Source organism: Ictalurus punctatus, chromosome 15 (assembly GCF_001660625.3).
Source record: "Ictalurus punctatus breed USDA103 chromosome 15, Coco_2.0, whole genome shotgun sequence".
NCBI lineage: Eukaryota > Metazoa > Chordata > Actinopteri > Siluriformes > Ictaluridae > Ictalurus > Ictalurus punctatus.
The window spans coordinates 2,521,953-2,547,232 of NC_030430.2; the positions used below are offsets into that span (position 1 = coordinate 2,521,953).

Here is a 25,280-nt window from a genome sequence, read left to right on the forward strand (position 1 = left end):
AAACCGTGTGCTGTGGCTGAAACGTCGTCATTATTTCTGAAAGGCCGTAAAAGCGGAGAGGAGTACGGCAAGGTTCTTGAGAAGACGTTCGGAAACTGGCCCGAGATTCAGACTACCGTTTAGACTGTCAGAAAGGAGGGAAAGAAAGGAAGAACAGAAAAGTCGAGGACGCTTGAAAGGAAAGGAAGACACCAGAAAGAAGGGAAGAATGAGAAGGAAAAGGGAGAGAGAGAGGAAAAAAAAAAAGGAATAGAGGACATGGGGTAAGGGACAAAGAAAGGAAAGGAAGAGAAAGGAAAAAGAAGAGAATGGAAAGAAGCGTGGAAAGGAAAGGAAGAATGAAGCATTGTAGAATAGTGAGGGGGAAAAAAAGAAAGACAAGGTAGAATAAAGAGCAGGAAGAGAAAAGGAAGAAATGTCAAAAGGAAAAGATCACAGAAAGAAAAGGGAGAATTGAAGGATAGGAAGGAAGAGAAAGGAAAGGAAGAGAAAAGCAAATGAATGAATGATAAAGACTTGTAGGATAGTCAGTTGTAGAAACGCTAAGAAAGGAAAGGAAAGAAAGAATGAGGGGGGGAAAAAAGGAAAAGAAAGGAAGAGGAAGGCAAAGGAAGGTGGAATAAAGAATAGTAGAACGGCAAGAAGAAAAAGAAAAAAAAAGGAAGAAAGGAAAGAAAGAGTAAGGAAAAAAAAAAGGAAGAAAAGTCCAAAGGAAAAGAAGACCCTGGAAAGAAAGATAAAGGATCGAAGGATCGGAAAGGAAAGAAAGGCGAAGGACGTGTAGAAAGGAATGGAGGAGAAAGGAAAGAAAGGAGGTAAGAAAGGGAAGAGAAATGTAAATGACCGAACGGAAGAGAACAAAAAGAAAAGGTAGAATGGAGTAAGAAAGGAAAGAAAGTTAGTTAGAAATGTAATAATAATAAAAACGCACATGTAGAATAATACCAAATTATTTGCACAGCTGTTGTCAAATCGAATGTAAATATAGAACAGCAATAACCGCAGTGATCATTTCACAGAGCAACTCCAGACAAATCTGTTAAACTGGAGGTGAATAAATAAATAAATAATAATAATTAAAAAAACAAGGTCGGGAATATCCGAACAAGAGGAACTATTTTCTGTCCCAGTGTCCCTGTAATACCCATAATGCCCAGCAGGAGGACACAACACTTACCTCAGTGTAACGTCTCCGGGGCTTCTTCCTTATCTTCATCGGTCCTACCTTACGCTCCCTAACACACACACACACACACACACACAAAACAATCAGTACAATCTAACCATGACAAAAGCACAGAGTATTCAGTTTGTGAAGCTATGTAATACATTTAGATTTAATACAAATCATTTGGAAGTCATTTCCAGGAGGATGACAGACGAATGTAACCCGGATGTTCCGGTATGTTCTCATACGCAGACTGACCCTTTCTCTGTGCTGCCCTCCTCCTCCTCGTCCAGGTCAGAAGGAGGGCTGGTGCGTGTGGGGCAGGAGCGAGTAGACACATTCCGGGCCAGGATGGAACCTGTAGAAACACACGTCAGCTTGTCTTAAGAAGACGGACAGGCTGTTTTGCTAACAGTAGCAGCAGCACACATGACTGGAAATTGTTGAGTTGTGCAATATTTATACATTTCACGGTCTTACTAATTTTATTTGATAGTAAAATCAAGCTTATAAATACAAGCTGCTCTATTTCAGCTGGCGTGAATTATTTCGGAGCGCACGCGCGCGTGCGTCGGTCATACGTACTCTGTGTCTGCAGGTCAAAGCGAGGGTGACGGTCAAAGTGCATGCTGTCAGTCTCGTCAGAGTGGCAGCGGGAGTCGCATGACTCGCACAGTTGAAGAGGACTCTTATTATTCAGATCCTGGCAGTCGGGATGATGGCACACCTGAACACAAACACACAAAGGAATTATATTTAAAGACTCTAGAGGAGAGGTCAGTAGAATCTGCAATGGGGGATGGGGGGGGGGGGTATCTGAAGTATCACAGTTTCAGCTACGAGATGCTCTGATCATGTGATGTTCTGTCCTCACGTCCCATGTAAAGGGTATAACTCGAGTCGAGCTATGTTTATCTACGAGGCGACTGTTGGCAGAAGAGTTAGAGGACAGCTTTGTGCTGAGCTACAGCATTAAGGAGTGCACCGTGAAGCAAAAAGTAAATAAAATCAAATATTAAGAGTCAGTTACTCCCGTGAATGAATCAAGAAACAAATCGATTCATCATCTTAAACGTGGCGTGTAAACGAGAACAATAAAGATCATTCCGCGAATTTTTGTTCCACTGTTCAATAATAAACTGCGAAACACCTTCAACGACAGGACGCGAGGAACAACTTGACATTTCTCTTGTTACTCTACTAACTTTCTCCTCTAGGGCTGATCTCTAAAGAATTCGATTCTTCAAGGAATTGATTTGAAAGAGCAGCACGTCCACCCCTCTCTACCCCTTTATCTGAACTGTACTAAAAAACCACAGACATGCAGGATCATTACTCTCAGGAAGCCAAAATTAAACAGGGAAAAAAAAAAAAAACCTAATGAAAAAAATTTTAATGATGAATATTTAAATTATGAAATTGCTACATATATTTTACTACATCAGATAAATAAATAAATAAAGCTGCTTGAATGACATGCAGTACTGGGCTATAAAACCTCGTCTGTTTTAGTACTGTCAATTTCATTTTCAGTAGCTTTCGCATTTGTTCGTAGAGAACATTTGTGGTTAAAATTCTGAGTCTGTTTTTTTTTTTTTTTTTTTTAATTGCCCCTGTTCTTTAAAACGGCCTCATCCTGAAAACAGCTCTGCACACAGTGCAGAATCAGTGTTGCTGCCCCTAGTGGCTTCACCATGGTATTACATTCTACGTAGGAATGGAACCACTAGTCGACTAACAATTATAAAAAATAAATAAATATAACCCCCCCCGACAAAAAATAAAATAAAATAAAATCGTCTTTTCCAGGTGGCCGGGCACCTGTTTTATCCACCCCCGAGTAGGTTTACTCTATCCATAATTTCCCACTAGGTTACTCCCTGCTGCTATACGGAGCTGACCACTTACACTACACCATTTTAAGATCCGACTTATGCCAAACCTGCAAACAAAACAGAAGCATCAGAAACTCGTGACACCCTGATATCTCTGGGAAAGGTGCAGCAGGCAAAGCTGCGCACTGAGCATCGCGCTCCGTCATTTACCACATAAGCCTGAGGGCTGAATGGAACGGTGAGTCAAAGCTTTTCACTCGAACTGGAGGATCATGTAAATACATGAGCAAAGCAGCATAACAATGTGATTTATTTCAGGCCGACTCGGTTTACTAAGCACACAATCATTCATATACCCAGTACCACACGTTTTAAGGTCACAGGAGAAGTTTCACTCCTGAACACGTTGAAATGTAGACCGTGTCGGTTCTACTTCGATCCAAGCGTGCCACTCCTCTAATTACCTTCCAGCACACCGTTACTCAACCATTGCTCAAATCTTCCCTGAATATCTAGTAGGGACAAGCAGCTCCACCTAGACTCGCCCCATCCCATCTCCTCTCAGACACATCTGTTCACTTTCCACGCAAACAAGTGAGTACGGTTTGCCTGTGCTACAAGGGCGGACAAATCGGTAGCCCACGTACCTGGGACACGCAGACTCCGTGTCCGGGCCGTTTTTTTTTTTGCCCGGTTGAATAGTTTTTCTACTAACTGACAGATTATCCTTTCACAAATCAGTATCGATGCATTTAAATCTTGATCTCAGGATCGTGGGTTTGAGCCCCATGCTGGGCGCCGACTCCAGCCACTGGGGTTACAGAGGCTAGTACACTCCCAGTGCCAGTCCCAAGCCCGGATACATGGGGAGGGCTGCGTCAGGAAGGGCATCCGGCATAAAACCTGTGCCAAATCACTACGCGGACAATGGAAGGTGACCCGCTGTGGCATCCCCTAACAGGACCAGCCAAAAGAACAACAACTAGCTAACTTCCTAACTAGCTTGGAATACTATATTACTGCATAACGTCAGCCAACACTTTGCGTCGTCAGTTAGGGTTTCGGCCAGAATAAAACACGGGACTGGGCAGCACATTGAAGCTTTCACTTGCCTGGTGGGCTAAATAAATGTCTACCACGCAGGAGCAGGTAACACCATGCTCCCTGATGCTTGCTCCAACACAAACCACAGCGCCAAAGACACCACACGACGCCCATATAATACACATTCCCTCGAAGAGGACGCTTTATGCTCGACTCCCTCAAGTCAGGATTTACAAAAGACTTCCAAAAATGGTCAGATCCGAGGAACTAAATCATGAGTCCGGCTCGGTCAGACCCACCCGACAGGGTGGTGAAGATTACCTCGAAATCTTCCAGTCTTTCTCCAAGTCCACTCCAGCTCCAAAGAGTGGCCATGGTTCCAAAATGGTGTTTCAGAGTTTTAAAAAAAAACAAAAACAAAAACAAAAAAAAACAACAAAAAGGGGCCTTGTTGTCAGTACTAGGTGTGTTTGAGAGTTTGTTGAAGAACCGTGTGAGCAGGCGTAATAAAAGGTTTAGCTGCATGACCGTGTACTCGTCGTAGCTTGTCTCCGTAACCGTGCATGTACCTGCATGAGGGTATGAAGTTGGTTTCACCAAAAAAGTACAGTATTTTCCACTCGAGTGTCGATCGAATCACGAAACGTTCCCGATTGTATTTTACAATCCTCTTTCCCTTTGTATACACAACGATCAAACGGTTCAGAACTCTACAACCGAAAGCACGTGGCGGTACACAAATGAAAAGTGGACCTGGCTTTAGGTTCCCACAACCTCAGAAGCAGAAAATAGTCCATATTTAGGCAATAACAAGCGTTTGGAAAAGGTAACCGACATGGCACAGGCATCCACATTCCAGCTAAAATGAAAGCATCTTAATACGTGCTTCGGGAGCCAAAATTCAATATCTCTGTACGGAGAGCAGAAATAAAAAAATAAAAATAAAAAACCTCCGAGACAGTGTGACTGGATAACCGACGCTGTAACAGCAGCGGACTGAATAAACTCGGTCTGTTCAACGGGAGAAGGAGAGGAAGCGAGTGGGAGAACGACACAAGGACGGTCAAATGAAACGATGAGTAACGGACAGCGGAAGGATCGTGTTAAAGTATCTTCGTTGAAGAAGAGACACAAACGGAGAGACGGGAGGAAGCCGAATTCTAAACTTCCGTTCCAAGAACGGGTCATATTTTAAAAAACGAATACATGTAGGTCGGATTGTTAGTTAAAATGGTAGCACTTGTGGCTGTGATCCATGCAAATGAGAAAGACTCGAAACAGCTAATATCACTTTTTTGGTCAACCGAGTGACCAGCAAAGGCTAACCGTCTCCATCAAATGTGCGTGTGTGCGCTCCGTTACGTCTTTTTGTTGCCTGGAAGAGCGTGTATAATAGGACAAGGCTCAGACGGCTGTGAACACATATCGGTCGTGTTCGGCTCCTCCACTGGGACGTGTCGTATTCAGAGCCACGTGGCTGCAGCGGATGTGACCAAACTCAGAGCACGCATCCACCATACACACACATGCACAGACATATGGACCGTGTTTGGCCAGGCCTGGGGTCTCCGATTACACGACATGCTGGCCTGAAAAGCAACTGCTACCGTAACATTTGCTTTGGGCTCAGTGTAGTCTCTGCTGCACCGCTGCTGGGTTGGAGAGGAGAGATAACGCTGTACGTTTGATTTAAGTGGACAGGCTGTACGGCGTAGATTTATTTAAGAGGGGGGGCAGATGAAAGCGCTGATCCGGTCGCCGGCGGCGCGGGATCAAATGCTCATCCTCGCAGCCTGTTCAGCACACATCATAACCTCCTGACGCATTGTATGTGTATCTAGCACGTCCTGGAGTATTTTATTCCTCCTGCACCGTGATATGCCATCCATGCATTTTCTACACCGCTTATTATATCCCAAGCCGGGCGACACTCTGGACGGGGTGCCAACCCAACGCAGGGTACAATCACACACACTCACACACTATGGACAACTTAGAGATGCCAACCAACCTACAATGCATGTCTTTGGACTGGGGGAGGAACCCAGAGCACGGCGAGAACATGCAAACTCCGCACACACGTGACAAAGGCGGGAATGCAACTCCCAAGGAAGTGTAAACTCCTCCATCCTGAACACATTTTTCCGAACGGAGGAAAACTTTCACAAAAGCACTAACGCTGGAGACTCCTTCCAGAAATCGCCACCCAATCAATAATCCACGCTTTTCTTTGATTAAAAAAAATATATATATATATATATATATATATATAGAAGCGCCTATGAATGAGCAGTTACTATAGAAACGACACGGTAACGATAAGAACTGGCACACTGACATAAAACCCGTGATGTGAATTACAGCCGGCGCTCCCGTCAGAGCTGCTGTTATCGAACGCTAAATCGACAACGGTGGATCAAACCGCGTGTCGGAGAAAACGGATATAACAGACTGAAATGATAAAAGAAGTGTATTTTTGCAACTGGAAATGTTTACATGTATAGAGACGCACTGGTTTTTCTTCCGTCGGGATCGATTTGACGACACTAATACTTTACGATATTTATGATGTAGGTGAAAAAGTGTGAAGGGCTTCGGTTTATTAATAAAAAAAAAAAAATAAAAAAAAAAAATAAAATAAAAAAAAAAAAAAAACACCTTTTAAAGCTGAGTCATTTTTAAAGCGAACAATAACAGATGGGTATTGGTATTGGATGATGCTCGAGATCTCAGTATTGATATTGAAAAGGAGGTATTGCGCCAGCTCTACTGCGCACCGAACGGCTACTAACGACGCACGATGTATGCTCTTGGATCCCCGTGCAATTTGGGAGCAAGTCTCCTACTCCAATCTAGTTCTTATTACACAAACAAAACATGGATTTGGCTTTTGGATCGAACAAGATGCAGGCTCTGTTACTGTAGTGCTTCCCACACAGACTTTACTTGGGCGGCCCATCCAAGTATATTTGGCAACCCATTTATTTATTTATTTATTTTTTTTATCTGTGAGATAACGACACCATCTGCGATCGATGAACTAGTGGATAATCTCCCATCGCTCTGCTATCGTGAGAACGGTCTCCTCTCCTGACAATCGAACATGCGCTGCGGAAAACCGCCGAGACACGTCCTCCGGCCGTACGCCAGAATCCGCGGACAAGGTGGATACTTTACAAGCGGAGGCCAGGTAAAGCAACTCGAGGGAACGGATGAGTACAACGTGGCCACGATTTACTAAAACGAGGGGACGAATTCTTAACACGTGGGCACGATATATATACACACACACACACACACACACACACTCAACGTTTGTTTTATTAACTCTCCGACCTGAAATCGATGCAGGCTCAGATTGTGGAAACCCGAAAGGAACACTCACTCGATCGGAGCCACAGAGAAACGCAGAGATCCCGAAGCACTCGGGCTGACCGGTACACTTCGGCGCTTAACGGAAAAGGCGACCTGCGTTGAGAAAGACCGTCGATGACGCATCATAACCCTACAGAGCTGTTGAATTCTCAAATCTGATTGGTCAGAAAAGGGTTGAGACGGTTTCTAGAATGGCAGCGCTAGCAAGAAAAAGTGCTGGCTAGAAGGAAAAGCACTCATCGTACTACGTTACACATTTCCCGAACATAAAAAAATGTGATTTAACAAAAGGGGGAGAAATAAAAGGACGCGTTTTTGGAAGGAGTCTCCAGTGTCGGAGCTTCAGAGCAGTCTCGGGTAAAAGCTGGACGTCTCAGGATGGATTCTATACACGCTACGGTTTCCTGTTAACACGCCGAACTGCATTTTCTTCTTCGACTATTTAAAGATGCTACAAGTGATGACAGGAACTCGTTCCGTGGACGTTCCACAACACCGACCGTACCTAATAAATAGAGTTAAAAAAAAAAAAAAGCATGTGTTGCTTAAATATATATTTTTTTAACATATAAAAATGATCTAATGATCCCTGGCAAATTGTTTACATCATCTTCAGATTGCTCTCTCATAAAGAATCGTCTCTTCTAACTGAGGATTTCTCTTTCTGAAAAGAACTCTAAAGTAGAACGCCGTTAGAAAGCCAGAACCCTCGGCCATGTGAAGAACCCGCGAGAAGCAATTCTTATTTAACAAAGACTCGGAAGCTAGAAAGGGGGACGATCTGACAAAAATATTTGATCATGATTCCTACAAAAACTATATATAGTCATGATAATTAAGCTAATTAAAAAAAGAAAACAAAAAAATTAAATAAGCCGGAAAGTGCTGTTGCATTTTATAAAATAAATAAATAAATAAATAAATAAATAAATAAATAATAAAATAAATAAATAAAAAAAGGCCAGAAAGTGCTGTTGCATTTTATAAAAATAAATAAAAATAAATAATAAAATAAATAAATAAAAAAGCCAGAAAGTGCTGTTGCATTTTATAAAAAAATAAATAAATAAAATAATAATAATAATAATAATAATAATAACAATAATAATAAAATAAATAAAAAAGCCAGAAAGTGCTGTTGCATTTTATAAAAAATAAATTAAAAAAAAAAAATAATAATAATAATAATAATAATAATAATAATAATAAAAAAAAATTAATAAAAAAGTTAGATCGTATTCAATTTAATATCTAGGTGTATTTTTATTTTTAAATAATTAAAAAAATAACAATAATTCCTATTTACAGTAAATAAATAAATGTTTAAAATTGAAAAGGAATCTGTAAAATAAATAAATAAAAAAAAATATTAAACAGACAAATATAATACTGAAAAAAAGGTAAAAAAAAAAAAAAAAAAAACATTGTAGAAAATCAAAATCAGCTGTTTCCAATAATTTGTCATTTAAAATTTGCACAATATTGATATCGTCATGACGGCCATTTCAGTTGGAAACAAGTGTATGACATGAATAATGTAATTTCAGCAGGAACACACACACACACACACACACACACACACACACACACCAAAAAAAACAAAAAAACAAAATCAGCCTATAAAAGTAAATGAAGTAAAAGTAAGTAAGACGTCTCACCCACTACAGAGACAGGCTGGCTCTCATTTTCTTTTTAAAACACAAACTGATCTCTGACTCCAGCACGGATTTAATCGTCCTGTAAATGCCCTCGGCTTATAAACTGGGACTACTTACATCTAGAACGTGTAACTGAGAGCGTGTGTGTGTGTGTGAGACAGACGTACACGGAGACAGAGGCGGATTACAGCACGACCGTAAATGATTCACAGGAGTAAGCGTCAGCATCCATGACAAAAGTGTGTGATGCAGACAGGACACTCGTACGCTCACGCTCTCCCTCTCTCTCACACGCATACACACACATATACACACACAACACACCCACAACACTTAAGCCTAGAATCATAACGGCTCACGGAAAAAAACAGATTAGTCACGCTCATGCAAGAAATCCACACAAACAAAGATTTAAACATGATGAACCGAAGCCAACCTCTCACACACACACAATTAGATCAGCCTGCTATGGCACAATACTGAACTGAACACAACGATGATCACTCGCCAAGTGTTCAGTGTTCAATGTATGATGCCTGCAACCAAGTATAGTGACCTAAGCTCACAAAAGATTTAACTACACGGATAATATATCTTCAAGTAAACCAGAGAAGGGTCTAATTTACTTTACGATGATACGGGGCTGCGTAGCGGCGTGGATGGAGGTTCACGTCTGGTCTATTAAAAGAAAGAAAGAAAGCAATAAATACATTTTTAAAAAAGAGGCAGCGGCAGAGCCTGCCTTCGATTAACGTCCTTCTCCACAATTTGTTTTGCATTCGCTCGTTAAGTGGGCCTAAAAACAGAAAACCCTCTAACGACTAGTCTTCTGAAGCGAGCTGCGGGGTCCGTGCGGTCTGGCTGGCCAGCGCTCGACGGAGACATGAAAGCGCTCGACATGTTAATGAGCTTATCCACATCGACACGCGAAAATAAGAGCTGAACGCAAGCTCTGACGCCGGTCTCCGAGAAAAGAAAAGAAAAAAAAAAAAAAAAAAAAACACACGACTGACGGAGTTATCGGCTAGTGGGCTGACAACACAAGCACGGAGGCTTACGAAACAAAACGCGTCGTCTTTTTATTTATTTTTTTTTTTTATAAGATTTAGCTATATAGGACTATAAGGTTTAAAGAGTGTACGGAATATTACACGTATACGTTTTGGGAATTTTGAAGAAATGAGACGGTATTCCAATGTATTCTGGATATCCTTTGTGAGGTTCTCTCCATCCCATACTTCAGGATAAAACCCTGCTCCAATCCTAAACGCTCACGAAAGACACTTCTACCCAGAAATCTTTACATTAACCTTTTTTGGAGAAACGTTTCAGGGTGGCATCCAGACGCTCACTCTTATAAAGCGTCCGCTTAAGAGAGGGAAAGAGCGATGCACCACGAGCGGAGAGTTCACGAATGAGCTTATGACACACCTCTGAGGGACGCCGCTGGGTTTTTCCAGGATTGCACGCTCTACTAATCATGCGAAAAGCCCAGCCACTGCTTCAGTGTGGTGAAAATACTGACTCATATCGACCCAAGGAGTCGTCCGCCGCGCTGGATCGCCACTCTTTTTAGGAAAGGCGTACTCATAGACTGGATTAGTCATGCCTATGACACTCGGCCCTTCTGGTCGAAAGCTGACAGGTGTGGCGTAATGTAAACAGCGGGCACCGGGAAGAGTTTCCCCCCCAATTAAAACGGGTGTGTTTGTCAACTGTATTCAAATGTAATAAAATGCAGCCGTGATGAGGCACCAGTTCCTAAAGACCAACGAAAATTAAATGCGACGGTCTAATCTCAGTATTTGTGTACATGTTTAACACTCTAAATTCAGACTGAAGCCCAAAGTGGGTGTGGCCTAAACAAGAAGGTTTGTTGTTTTGGTGGTGGTGATTTTCGCTCGCACCTGCCTGTGAGATTTTCTAAAGAAACCGACTTGGTTCTACTTCCCAAAAATCAAACTAGTAGCCGACTAGTTTAAAACCACCGAGTTCCTGACCAGGCAGTTACTAAGGATGAATCGTTAGTATACGCGTCGTGTAGCACTGCGTATTCGTCTTAACGAAGGAGGTCTTCCTTCGCCTCGCAAATAAACCCTCCCGTGGGATCCCGGCGCATCCTGGTGCATACCACTAGTGTCGAACAGATAAAACGGGGATAATGTACATCTGGGTGTATCTGTAATCGTTTCTTCTGTTCATTCGGAGGAATATAATCGTGTTCGGTCACGTGATGAGAGAGGCACAGCGGCGTTGCCTCCTCACAGTTGCGGGTTTGATCCTAAGCTCGTGTTACTGTCCATGAGTGTTCTCCCCGTGACATTTGGGTTCTGTGGCACTGGGACTGTACTAGACAATCTCCCAGGTATAAACACATGATGCCAATCCAGGGTGCATTTCCTTGTCGCCCCCAGCGTTCCTGAATATCACCATGAGCAGAACAACATGGATACCGAAGACGAGTGAATGAGTTCAATCTACACTTCTTTAACCCCTATCGAAATGACCGTGTTTTTTCCACGAGTCTCGAACAGATGCTCTACAAATAAAACGGGGATAATGTACATCTGGGTGTATCTGTAATCGTTTCTTCTGTTCATCCGGAGGAATATAATCGTGTTCGGACACGTGATGAGAAAGGCACAGCTTTTCAGTTGCGGGTTTGATCCTAAGCTCGTGTTACTGTCCAGGAGTGATCTCCCCGTGACTTTTGGGTTCTGTGGCACTGGGACTGTACTAAACAATCTCCCAGGTATGAACACATGGTGCCAATCCAGGGTTAGTGAATGATCAACACGGTCATCGGACGTCGTCATCGGCAGCCTAGTTTCCCGTAAAAACATTCTGCCGGTGTGTGTTTCAACATGTAGTGCAAACAGATATCTGGAACACCACACACCCATCTGAAACGGCAGAGACTGTCAATTCTCACAACTACCTGTTATACAGGCCAGTCGAAGATCCCACGGATACAAACCTAGTCATAATATACGACAGAGTTTAAATAGAGCCTGGTCAGAAACACTGCTGATAATCAGAAGCGCAAACGTATTCGGACACGTAGACATTAAAACGGAACCGTCACACACCGTTTTACCAGTCAAACCGCCGGTGACTACCGTTTCCGACGCAAGACGTTAAACACGACCCAGCTGTGTCCAATTAGAAGCGTAGCGGTTCATGTCCGGACCCCAGAGAAAAAGTGGAGAAAAAGGAAATGATCAGAGAAAGTAGACTCACCTGCGGTTCTTTACTCTCTCGGCTCAGCTCGACTCGACTGGACAGCGATCAAACAAACTGACAGCCCAGCGCACCGACTCGGGCTCTTACAGCCCACTGTGACGCAACACTGCTATCCGTAGCTCGAGGGGAGGAATGGAACCGAGAAGGATAGAGGGCGGGAGAGACAGAGACGGACTGAAGGAAAGAGAGAAGGAGGGGGGGAGGGAGGGAGTGCGAGAAACACACACCCAGAGGAGAAAGTGGAAAAGGGGAGGAAAAAGTAGATCACAAACGAGAGAGGGACGAGGAGAAATAAACAGCGAGTCTTTCAGGGAAATGACCGTTTACTTTCCCCTCATTTGGAAATGTGCAAAATTCCATTCTGCGTTTGAGTTCTTTAACAACTTCTTCCTACTTTTATTTAGCAGGATATTAAAAGTCGGGAGCCAAGGCCGGTTCGTTATAATGCAATGGGGGGAAAAACTAAGTGGGGTCATTTAAATCGGAAAGTGCTGAGGATCTTGGGTAGCTGATATAGGAAGCAGATGTGAAATACGTAGATGCTGGAGGAAAACACACAGGCACGGATCTTAGGCCCGAGATCTCAGTTTGAAAAGAAGCTCCTTTTAGTTCCTGCTCATAAAAATAATAATAATAATAATAATAATAATAATAATAATAAATCACACAGAGAGAGAGAGAGAGAGAGAGAGAGAGAGAGAGAGAGAGAGAGAGAAAAAAAAGGACAACTTTTTTTCCCTAAAGAAACGAAGAGACAGATAGAAAATAGGAGAAGTGCTGTTTCAAGTCTTACAAATCCAGCACCAGCCCAGACCTGCTCGCCTGCCCTATTCGACATGTTCAAACTGCTCCGCTTACACATCGCGGCCTGTGACGTGAGCAAGAAATGCACCAGAAGCTTCTTCAGGCCATATCTGTCAGATTTACCCATGTCACAATACTTTTAAGAGCTTATACAGTTAAACCAACGCAAATGCAGCATGCTCTCCCGTACATCTGATCTGCACATGAAGAAAAGAAAAGAAAAGAAAAGAAAAAAAAAAAAAAAAAAGGGAGTCCACAGAGATGGATGAAGAAAAAGAAAAAGGAAAAGAAGGCCTCTGTTGCTCCTGGAGCGGCTCACCTGTGGCAGACAGACAAACACGTGTGGGCGCGCTCCCTCGGAGCCCTGCGGACTGCACGTCATCATACGCGTGTGCATATGGGAAATCTTTGTTCGGTCCTCTGAGTTGGTGTGCGTCCGCTCCCCTGGTCTGGATTCTGGGAGTGTGTGTGCAGTCAGTTCCTCTAGAGATATGGAAGTTTATCTGATTGGCAAGGGGCGAGGCTTATCCAGGAGAGAAAGGGAGAAAGTCATGTTTGTATCAGGTTGTCCCCCCCTTCACCTATTCTGTGGGCACGTTGTTTTTGTCCTTTAATGTTTCCGGCAGTTTCCAAACGCATGAATATGCGCAGTGCAATTGTGCAACACGAGGAAGGAAGGGGGAAAATTTTTCTTCAATCTTCCTTTGGCACGAAAAGACAAAAAACAAAACAACAAAAAAAAAAAAAAAAAACACGTGGATAGAAGATGCTGCAGGGCTGAAAACGAGAAAAACACACGCACAAACAAACAGAGAGAGAGAGAGAGAGAGAAAAAACACAAAGATGACACCAACATACGCCGCAAACTAACCCGGTCGTTCACCACTTAACAGCTCCACAGTACCACGCCGTAGCAGTCTTCCTCTTATTAGGATAGCGAGAAGTCCTCGAGTCCAAACCAAAAGTGCATCAAAGCTAGCGCAAGAGAACATGGTGAAGCATGACGCATTCCCAAAATAATCCACTCTATACATAAAGTACGGTGCTTGATCACATGGCTTGCAGCGTCCACTGAGATCTGTCCAAGCGTACGTATACTGTACACCCCGACCGGACGTTTTGCCTCCTGAGTAGTGCAAACAAAAATTGCTGCCACTGGTTAGAAACCAAGGCGGCGGAACTGGTCTTGCTCGTCGGGTTGGATGGCAGCAATACTCTCTCCCCCGTCGGTCTCGGAGTCACTGGCCAATTGAGGGTGTCTGTGAGCTCAGAGGGTAAATGGCACTTTCCTAGTGTGTGTTACGCTGGCCAGGTATGCGTGAGCCTATACACGAGCAGCAGTTTGAAAAGACACAGTTGGCGAGTTTCACGTGTCTCAGAGGAAGCCCGGAGCCTCCCTGCTCGGAAGCTGTCGTGTGATAAGGCTGAGCTGGCCGCTGGGAGGGAACTGGAGAGAAAAGTAGATTTGAAAAGTAAATCAAATACAGTGAGCAATTAGTAAAGTAGAATCAGGTCTTGTGGGTGACTGCTGGAACAAACACGACTAAACCCCGTATGGAGCAGAAGAAGAAGTACAGATTTAAGTCTTCACTTTGATGGTAGATATTCGATTATGCTTAGGGGTTAGCACGTTTGACTCGCACCTCCAGGAGTGGGGGTTCGATTACCACCGCCGCCCTGTGTGCGTGAGGTTTGCACGTTCTCCCCGTGCTACGGGGGTTTCCTCTGGGCACTCCGGTTCTCTCAGCCAGTCTAAAAGACATGCACTGTAGGCTGATCGGCATTTCCAAATTGTCCGTAGTGTGTGCGCGCGTGATAGATTGTGCCCTGTGACCGGTTGGCGCCGCGTCTTGTGCCCAGAGTCCACTGGGATAGGCTCCAGGCTCCCCGCGACCCTGTGTAGGATAAGCGGTACAGAAAATGGACGGATGAACGGATGGATTCTGGTGTGGGATCCGGTTACAGTCCGATTTTTCTGCTGAAGCAGAAGTCCTCAAGCAAACGGAAAGGAAAAAAATCCTCCCTGAACAAATATGACGACAGTTCCCTAAACTACCCACAGGCTTGGGGAGGAACGGAATACATGTAACAGCGTAACTGCAATCTGTTACAATTACGTCAAAAAAAAAAAAAAAAAAAACATCTCTGTTGAGCACCAAGGCTGATGGCACGCCACGCCACGCCGGGCTCTAGCTGTGCCGAGTAAAAGTGCAGAATTTTAAAGACGTCTTGGATTTGGATTCAAGCGTCTCCATGGCTCAAGAAAGAGACTGTGAGAAAACAGGGCGAGAGTCAAAAGCAGAAGAAAAAAAAGAAAAAAAAAGCTCGGGACTATGTAATCGCAGAGTGTTCCACGGAACGCACCGTTAGCACAAGCAGTGACTCGTGCATGTGACCTACATGACGCTCAGCTCCCACTCCAAGTGAACTTGGATGAAAATGCTGACGCTGTAAAAGGAGGCCAGACGCGCGCGCACACACACACACACACACACACACACACACACACACCCCATGATGACTGAAATTAAGCATTTTAAAACAGAACCCTACCCCAACTCTTGCGTGCCAGTTGTGACTCACATGAGCAACAAATTGATTTATTTTATTAAAAAACAAACCCAGATTTTAAGCTGTAAAATAAGCTCTATATAAAAGTATTTTATCCCACACTGCTTTCCTCTTTCCTTTATTTACACACGTACCTGTGAGGTCACCAGATTACATGTGATGCACGGAGGGCGTTATTTATTTTAAAAAGTCATTTGTAACCGTCCTCACTTCATGCCTAGCTAAAAAGAGGTGATGCGGCGGTGCTTTAGTCCTTCGGTCTGTCCAGCTCGCTCGCCTTCTCGTCCGTACCCTCGGCTCCAAGAGATCGATTTCCAGCTAATACTGCTTTCAACACCATCACCCCGGCCATCTCGGAGACCGCTAACGGAGTCTCTGCCGTAACTCGGTTAAACGTTGACGGTCTCCGTGGTAGCTCCATCTCGGATTTCTCATGCACGTCCACGAACATCTCACGGGAGAGATGAAAAACATCGTCAGCCCAGAAATTAGCAGCGGAATCGCTAAGCACAACAGAAATATTTCAATGCAAAAACATACTCAGGGTGGACCTTTCCTTTACCTGTATATTCATTAGAATACAAAAGGCAGACGTGAACTATAAATCAACACTCCGGTTTACATTAAAGGCGTCCGGATGATTGACTGGACCAACCACCTAACGTGTTGGACTGGAATAAACTCTGGAGGATGGCCGATTTCCAGGAACAAATCTTGGAACCTTCATCTCTACTCCTCACTGCTACAGTATTTACTAGCTGATGCCAGGAGCCAGTCTGCTCGAGTGGATTACATGACCCGTCCAGTCTGCATTGCTCTAGATCATCCAAACTCATACACGTGTATTTATTAGGATATAAAAAGGCAGAAGCAAACCCTGGCCTTGAAACCGGAGAGTTATCCGAGTCACTGCCAATCACACTCTCTGCCCATTTGTCATTTAAAGTAATCCAAGTTGAGCCTTGCTTAAGTCTGCTACAATTTTTTTTTCCCCCTTAATAAGAAAAACAAAGAATTGAAGAGGACTCAAAAGGCTTCAATTCTTAAAAGCAAAGTCATTGCATGGATAACTGCAGGGTGGGGGACGTTCTTCCAATCCGACCTTGGCATTAACCCCCCCAACCTCAACAGAATAACATCACACAACGAATGGTATGAACTCAAACGGAGAAGAGGAAAAAGGTCATAGTCAGGTTTAGGAGTACCTACACTGCCCATGTCCCGCCCCCAACCATTCCCCAATGGCTGGGGATCTAAAAGGACGTTCACTCCATTTAATGGGTACAATACTAGGTTTCCGGAACAGCGTTTATACCACCAATTAGGGAAAGGAAAAGAAAAAAAAAAATGAAGACATGATCAGCTGTCTGAGTGAGCCTCATATGAACTGAGAATGTATCAGGAAATCAGAAATTTTCTGAACCGCCATCAGACAAATATTTGTGGAGCTGTGGGGGGAAACCATCGAATGCTACTGTGGCTGATTTGAGGAAGACGACCAAAAACGATGAAAGATCGAGCTTTGACTAGAGGTGCACCGATGAAGGCTGAGAGTCACGCTAAGGGCTATCGGCCGATAGCTTAAAAACGACCGATGTTCGGGGCCGATTATATCCCGTCAATCAAAAGAGGGCGGGAAAACACATGGATTTCGTGCGGTGTGTAAGGATGTCGTCTCTTGTGTGGGATGATGATAAAACTGCGGTTTGTAATCTCTGTACCGACAACGTCTTGCACCGGACGCCGCAGCAGAAAAGCGGGAGATTTGGCGAGAGTCTATTTTTTGCCGCCCTGCCCGCTCGCCCCCGTGCTGAATTAAAGCGCCAGTACACCGGTGAAAGATTTAAATGAAGAGGAGTTTACAAAAAAAGTATATATTACACACACCTCTCTCTCTCTCTATTATATATATATATATATATATATATATATACACACATACATACATACATACACACATACATATACATACATATACATACATATACACACACACACATATTAGTAGTATATTTCATATCCAGTGAATGTTAATATATAAAAAGTTGATATTATATATGACCAGTCTGATGTCAGTGATGAAGTAGAAATGCTTTTGTTTATCGAGAGTGAATGTGAGACTAACAGGAGTATTATGTATTATTATTATTAATAATAATAATAATAATAATAATAATAATAATAAGTATTAATAACATTCAATAAGTTAATAATCTTACTTTAATCTTCAGAATAGAGTTCATGTGTTCATGTTAATCAGAGTGCCGTGTTTATGAGACCAGTTACTGTGAAACGACTTGATGAAATGGAGAGAAGAAAGTTTTTATTCTTTTAAATGAATTATTATTTATTTATGAGAAGGTATAAAAGGCAGTATCGGTATCGGCCGATATCACTCTGAATAACCGCTTATCAGTATCGGCTGAGAGATTTAGTATCGGTGCATCTCTAGTTTTGACCAAAATTGAGTTTTTCCCTGATAAGAACATACTTGAACACCTCAACTTTAAGAAAAAAAAAAAACATTCAACAAAACATACTAACAAGTGTTAGTATTTTGGTTACTTTCGAACCTTGCCATGGCTTTCTTCCTGCAAAGTCTGCCTAGAGATGACTAAACCCTTGCCGACTCGGTGTGACTTCCTCACACAGTGAATGTCATGCTTTAAACAAGTTGCTGGATAGTTCTGCGCCACAGAAAAATGGACATAAGACTAATCGTTTCCGTTTGTAATTAAATAAAGGCTGTTGTGGGGCTCGAGTGGAATCTTGACATCCGTGGCCAGGAGTCCAAGAGAGCAAAACTGGCCGTGCATGCTGGATGAGAGGGATACCATACACTCTCTCCCCGATCTAGAACACCACCACCACCACCTCTAGCCAATCGTTGATGTCTACCAGTTCATGCATGCGGAAGAGAGCCGATATCGCCGTCCTTGGATTGTGTCGTATGTAGCATGAGGAGCATTTTTAAACGATGCAACTGGCTGGCTTGGATGGTGGGATCTGGCTAAGACTAAACTGGGGTGGGGGGGTGGGGGGGGGGGGGTTATACAATCTGAAAGTTTTAAATGGTTTAAATGATCTAATAGAGTGTAGAACCAAGAAATTTACCCAACAGAATGAAAAAGTGACAGAATGAATCAGCTATTACTTTCCCACCAACGTTAGCCTGAAAAGAGATCATCTGAGAAAAGAGATGACTCACTGTCGGTTTTGGCTCGTGTTTGAATGCTTTTACCTCAGGTAACGAGACCGAAACTGACGTGGATGACACGGATTATCGAACCGAAAACTCTCTCCAAACGTACGCCATTAAATCTTTCACATTTGACAGTGATGGTGTTTTTTTTCCATAAATAGATTAGGTTAGAAACGCAGACGTCCACGTAGCATCTTTCGGTGGAGTCACAATGAAATTGGAATGAATTTAAAATTCATTCCAAAATTTGCAATTTGCTCCTTTTCCCACTTTCGAGAGATTACAGAAAGCCTGTAGTTTTCAGAACAATCAAGATTTGAGCATGTCGAGAGCTTTCCCAGGCTGCCACACGCCTTTCAATGAACTCTTACACGAGTTCTCATTATTGTTCTCATTAGTGTTCATTTCGCTCATGACTAATACATGAAGCTGAGTAAATTCGTATGATGCAGCGCCGTCACTGCAGACATCAACAGAGAAAGAAAGAACACGTTTGTCACGGGTATTAATTTGAAGGGCTGAACAAGGAAGAGCTGCAGGCGGATAAAATACTTATATATATATATACACACACTTATTTAACAGTAGCTTGTTTTGCCATACAAGAATTTCACAATCGAGGCCAAGTACACATCCCTCCCGCCCCATCTATTATTTTTTCCCCGCTGTGTGCAAGTACTTCCTGATCCATGAACATGGTAAAAGGTGGAAAAGTTGCATATCTCGGGAATTGTCCGGAATTCTCGTTATACATCTAATCACGTCTACCGATAAAGAAAGCGAGAACCGATAGCGTGTATTATACAGAAAAAGTGCGTCTCTCTTTGTGTGTGTATTTATGGAAGGATTAACTCCAGTACAAATCTTATCCTTCACGTGTAGCTAGACAACGATCGCCCCATACACTTCCATCTGGTCCCATAACACACGGTATCTTCACAAGATCATTCCAGAGTACTGCTATTTATAGGGGAAAAAAAAAAAAAACATACCGGTGTATACTCGAGTTTAATTTTAGATGCTTTCATACATTAGCATAGGATATAATGAGCAGCTTTCACATACGTCGACGAGTAGTAATGCCTCACCTGGTTCGACTTTCAGTAGGCGATCGGGAATAAATTAGACATGCGAGAGCTACTTCCCGCACTCAAGGCTTGTAAATGTATAAATGTAGTATGCAGTCTCTGCTGAAATATTAAAAAAAAGGTACACAGTTGGTCAGACAGAATAATATAAAAAAATCCATCTTTGTTTCGACTGTAGAACATTGAGACGTTCACTGATTGAGATCAAGGCACTGGAGAGATTATCAAACGGGTCAGAATAAAAGAAGAATGCGTAACACTGATGAGATCACAGTCTCTGTCGACACTCGACTGAGCTATTTTCAGCCCGGGTCAAGTGCTCACTTCCTGGTTTATACTGAGGCGCTGTCTGACTGAGCATCTGCTCCACTTACACACATAGCAAACAATTATGGTTGAAGCAACAACATGCAACAAAGAAGCTATAAACATTCTCAATCTGAGATGACGGATCTGGATTCCAAGGAACGGTCACCCCCAGCCCCGCCCCATTAGCTCGGTTACACTGTAACCACCTTGATTCATAGTTTTCAGTGATGAGTCATTTTAAAGCCTAATTATTCTGTGGAAAATGTAAAAGTCGGGAAACAAGAAGTATGCAGAGCTCAACAAAATAATTTCCAGTGTAAGATGTCACACTGACATTCATTCACTCGCTCACTCCAAAGTCAATATCATGCTCCAGTTTCTTCATTCCACCTTCACGGTCTTGAGGCTATGAAAGCACCCGTTCTGCCTTCCTTTAACCTACCAGCCTTGATATATGATTCACAAGGAGGATTCGTTTGTAAAAACATAGTTTTATCATAATTGGCTAAAATCAGCCGTCCGTACTGCTGCCCTGTCGTGAGTGTTGTGTAAATATGATTGATGTCCGAACATTCCTACAGGCAGAATCAAGAGACTTTCTCTCATCCAGTACTGGAAAAGCATTAGCTAATTTCAGGCTGTGAGCCTGATGTCCAATTCAACCTCTCAGTCAAAAATGCACAGAACCACAGTTCCGGTCCTGGCAGTAGTAGAACCATCGATCTCCGACGGCCAATCCATGACATAATGCTAAAGTCATAGCCCCAATCTTCTCCAGCCAATCATCAGGCCTTTCGTTAGCTTATTTTAAGTTATGAACCACCGGCATGTCTAATGAAGATGGATTTATGATGTTCTGGTTAGGGAATCCAGATATTGAGAAATCCCATATCCGACTGTTCATGTAGAGATGAAAATAACATACCCATCAAAGCAGTGCACTCCTAGACATTTAAAGAAGCGGTATCATCTATACCACCTCGGTCTGGTTTTTCCGTTAACCCATTTTCCTCCAATTTCTCGCCCGTGACATGACTGCTATGAAATCGGGTAGGATGAAGGTTAGCACTTGCATCCTTGGAGACACGTTGCTCATGCTACATCACAGGGGAGCTGAATACACTCAAAGGAAAGTGCTATTTACCCTCTCACGCATACATGAGCTCTCGGACACCCACGGTTGGCCGGTGTTGCAGTGATTGACAGGGGACACGGTTACGCCGACCGTCCCACCCACGGAACGATGGCCGATTTTGCTCTGTTCGCCGTGGCACGGTCAGGAGACTGCGAGTTCGAATCCTGATGATGCCATAGGCCAAACGCTTTTCTGTTAACATCTGCAGATGTTATTTGACTTCATGCTAATATAACAACCCCTCGTCCATTTCACAGACTTCGGATATCTTTGCACAATTGGGTTCTCCATCACTGTTTACTCTACATTACCATCTCAATATTTATTCCTTTCGTTACGGAAAACCTCACCGTCACGTTCCTGGGCACAGTGGAACACTGGGCATGAGGTGGGAATGCACTCTGGATGGGATGCTAGTTCATCACTGGGCACCTTGCATACACACAATCAGACGCTCGTTCCTACCTAGGAGCGGTTTGGAGTAACCGATCTACCTACTTGCGGGTTTTGGAAGGTGGAAGGAAGCCAGAGAACCTGAGCTACACGGGGAGAACACACAAAACTCCAAGGATCTAACTGAGGAGTGAAGCAGCAACCGTCCAGTTCCGGGGAGCCCGCGCCCACTGCAGACACGGCCTCGTGTTCTCGTCCGGCAGGAACGGAGCTCGACGTGGATTTCGGCCGGGGCGTCTCCGGATCGGACGTCGTGCATCCTGAAACGCTTTTCCGTTCACCACGGTTGTAAAGAGTGGCTTTTTGAGTTCCCTCTGACCTCGCGCATCAACTAGGCACTTCCGCCCACAGAACCACCACTCGGTGAATCGATTTTCCGTTTCTTTTCCACACCATTCTGTGTAAACTCTACAGACTGTCGCGTGTGTGAAAACCCAAGGAGACCATGCATTTCTGATGCACTCATATCAGCCCATCTGGCACCAAAAACCAGCCCACGGTCACGGAGAGCACACCCCCGTCCTGATATTTAACTTGATTATTTAACTGAAGCTCTTCACATGTACCGGCGTGTTTTTAACGCATTGCGCTGCTGCCACATAACCAGGTATTGGCCGAGCTTCATACGGAGGACCACAAACCATAGACGACTTTCAAAAGAACTTAATCAGGAGGACTAAATCTGGTGGCTTATCTTTTCTAAAGCCACCAGCTTCCTGCATAGCTGGAACAAATCGCTCATAATACTGGGGAAAGAAATTCGCTTACGTTAAAGATTTGTGTAAGATCACAACACGGCCCGTAAATGTGGCGTTTAGCCGGAAAAATCCCAACAGACTGGGATGTCTGATGAGGCTACGTTCCCTGAAAGGAGGAGTTTAGAATGAATCATTTAGAACGGATCATTACGAGTCATTTGTGACATGGGGGGTGAATTGGTAGGTAATACTGCCATTTAAATTAAGGGCACGTTAAAGTGTTTTTGGAGAACTTTAAAACATAATTAGGCACGTTTCAAGAGCATAATAGGTGCGCGTTAACCAATTAAAACGGTAAAATGATTCGTTAAATGGTACAAATCGGCCAAAAATATCAATTTATTTAACACGGAAGAAAAAAAGAAAGCATTGTATTTAATGTGAGGTGTAGATCACTCAAATCGACAGAATTCATATTCAAAAATACTTTCAGTTTCCACAGTCCCTGGAAAAACAAGCCACGTTTTTTCTAGTTCACCTCTTTACCGTGTGACAATGTTTACATCACGCATACACAGTCATCTCCTTCCCGTCAATCGGACATGATCGTTACAGACGTCGACCAATGACAACATTATGCAACAGACCTCCGGCGTGCCTGGAAATCGGAGCCTTTACTCCTCACACTCGTGCTCTTTGACTTCACCTGTGTTGCCTTGAACCTAGTAAGATCTGGTGCCACACCCCCCGGACTCAGCCGTCAGTCTCCTGAAACGGACACCAGGAATTCTGCGGAAATCTACATTGGGTATCTAAGCCAGCGAAGGGAAAGTCAGTGTGGATGAACAGATTGTTTATGCGTCATGTGTACAACGCCACCTACACAACATACCCCTGGTGAGAAACTAATAGGGATGTTTAGGGCCACACACCTGGCTGCCAGGAAATATGTAGAAGCAGTTCTCTGTAAGTCATAGGTCATCGTGTGATCATGAGAAAGGGATGGAAGTAAATCAGACGGTAAGTGACAGTGACAGAGCGAAATTAAGCGATAAAAGCAACTACAAGAAAAATAATGATCTCACACACTTCTGTCTCACACACGGGCAGCAGTTTCTGTTTGTTTGTTAGGTTTATCATAGTAACAGACATTCATACACACCCTTGCGGCGTTGTCTGGTCCTGTCATGTGTGAAATGCAAGTGATTCTCTGAGCAAGCTCAGACTGGCCTTACCTGCACTCACACGGATAAACAGCAGCGCTGCCTACCAATCACATCCACTGCTCACACATCGAGCTACCCCCCCCAATACCAATCACATCCACTGCTCACACATCGAGCTACCCCCCCCAATACCAATCACATCCACAGCTCACACATCAAGCTACCCCCCCATACCAATCACATCCACAGCTCACACATCAAGCTACCCCCCCCAATACCAATCACATCCACAGCTCACACATCAAGCTACCCCCCCCAATACCAATCACATCCACTGCTCACACATCGAGCTACCCCCCCCAATACCAATCACATCCACTGCTCACACATCAAGCTAACCCCCCCATACCAATCACATCCACTGCTCACACATCAAGCTACCCCCCCCATACCAATCACATCCACTGCTCACACATCGAGCTAACCCCCCAATACCAATCACATCCACAGCTCACACATCGAGCTACCCCCCCCAATACCAATCACATCCACAGCTCACACATCAAGCTACCCCCCCATACCAATCACATCCACAGCTCACACATCAAGCTACCCCCCCCAATACCAATCACATCCACTGCTCACACATCGAGCTACCCCCCCCAATACCAATCACATCCACAGCTCACACATCAAGCTACCCCCCCATACCAATCACATCCACTGCTCACACATCAAGCTAACCCCCCCCCCATACCAATCACATCCACAGCTCACACATCAAGCTAACCCCCCCATACCAATCACATCCACTGCTCACACATCAAGCTAACCCCCCCATACCAATCACATCCACTGCTCACACATCAAGCTAACCCCCCCCCAATACCAATCACATCCACAGCTCACACATCAAGCTACCCCCCCATACCAATCACATCCACTGCTCACACATCAAGCTACCCCCCCCAATACCAATCACATCCACTGCTCACACATCGAGCTACCCCCCCCAATACCAATCACATCCACTGCTCACACATCAAGCTACCCCCCCCAATACCAATCACATCCACTGCTCACACATCAAGCTACCCCCCCCCCCAATACCAATCACATCCACTGCTCACACATCGAGCTACCCCCCCATACCAATCACATCCACAGCTCACACATCAAGCTAACCCCCCCCCCCCAATACCAATCACATCCACAGCTCACACATCGAGCTACCCCCCCCAATACCAATCACATCCACTGCTCACACATCGAGCTAACCCCCCCAATACCAATCACATCCACAGCTCACACATCGAGCTACCCCCCCCAATACCAATCACATCCACAGCTCACACATCAAGCTACCCCCCCCACACAAATACCAATCACATCCACTGCTCACACATCAAGCTAACCCCCCAATACCAATCACATCCACTGCTCACACATCGAGCTACCCCCCCCATACCAATCACATCCACTGCTCACACATCAAGCTACCCCCCCCATACCAATCACATCCACTGCTCAC

At 44.0% G+C, this 25,280-nt stretch overlaps 1 protein-coding gene across 5 annotated transcripts in view; it reads right to left on the reverse strand.

The window, feature by feature from the left end:
* Positions 1 to 25,280, reverse strand: part of plekhg5b (pleckstrin homology domain containing, family G (with RhoGef domain) member 5b) — a 77,924-nt gene that overhangs the window by 23,781 nt on the left and 28,863 nt on the right. For 2 of the 5 annotated variants that reach the window (XM_017487083.3, XM_017487078.2), the window contains 3 exons: positions 1,754 to 1,895; positions 1,427 to 1,526; positions 1,178 to 1,235 (listed from right to left, as the gene is read on the reverse strand). In XM_017487083.3, coding sequence (XP_017342572.1) covers positions 1,178 to 1,235; positions 1,427 to 1,526; positions 1,754 to 1,895 — 300 coding nt within the window. Of the gene's footprint in view, positions 1 to 1,177; positions 1,236 to 1,426; positions 1,527 to 1,753; positions 1,896 to 9,080; positions 9,224 to 12,320; positions 12,476 to 13,446; positions 13,709 to 25,280 lie in introns of those variants that run through there. The other 3 variants (XM_053686083.1, XM_053686084.1, XM_053686085.1) reach the window with 3 other exon arrangements.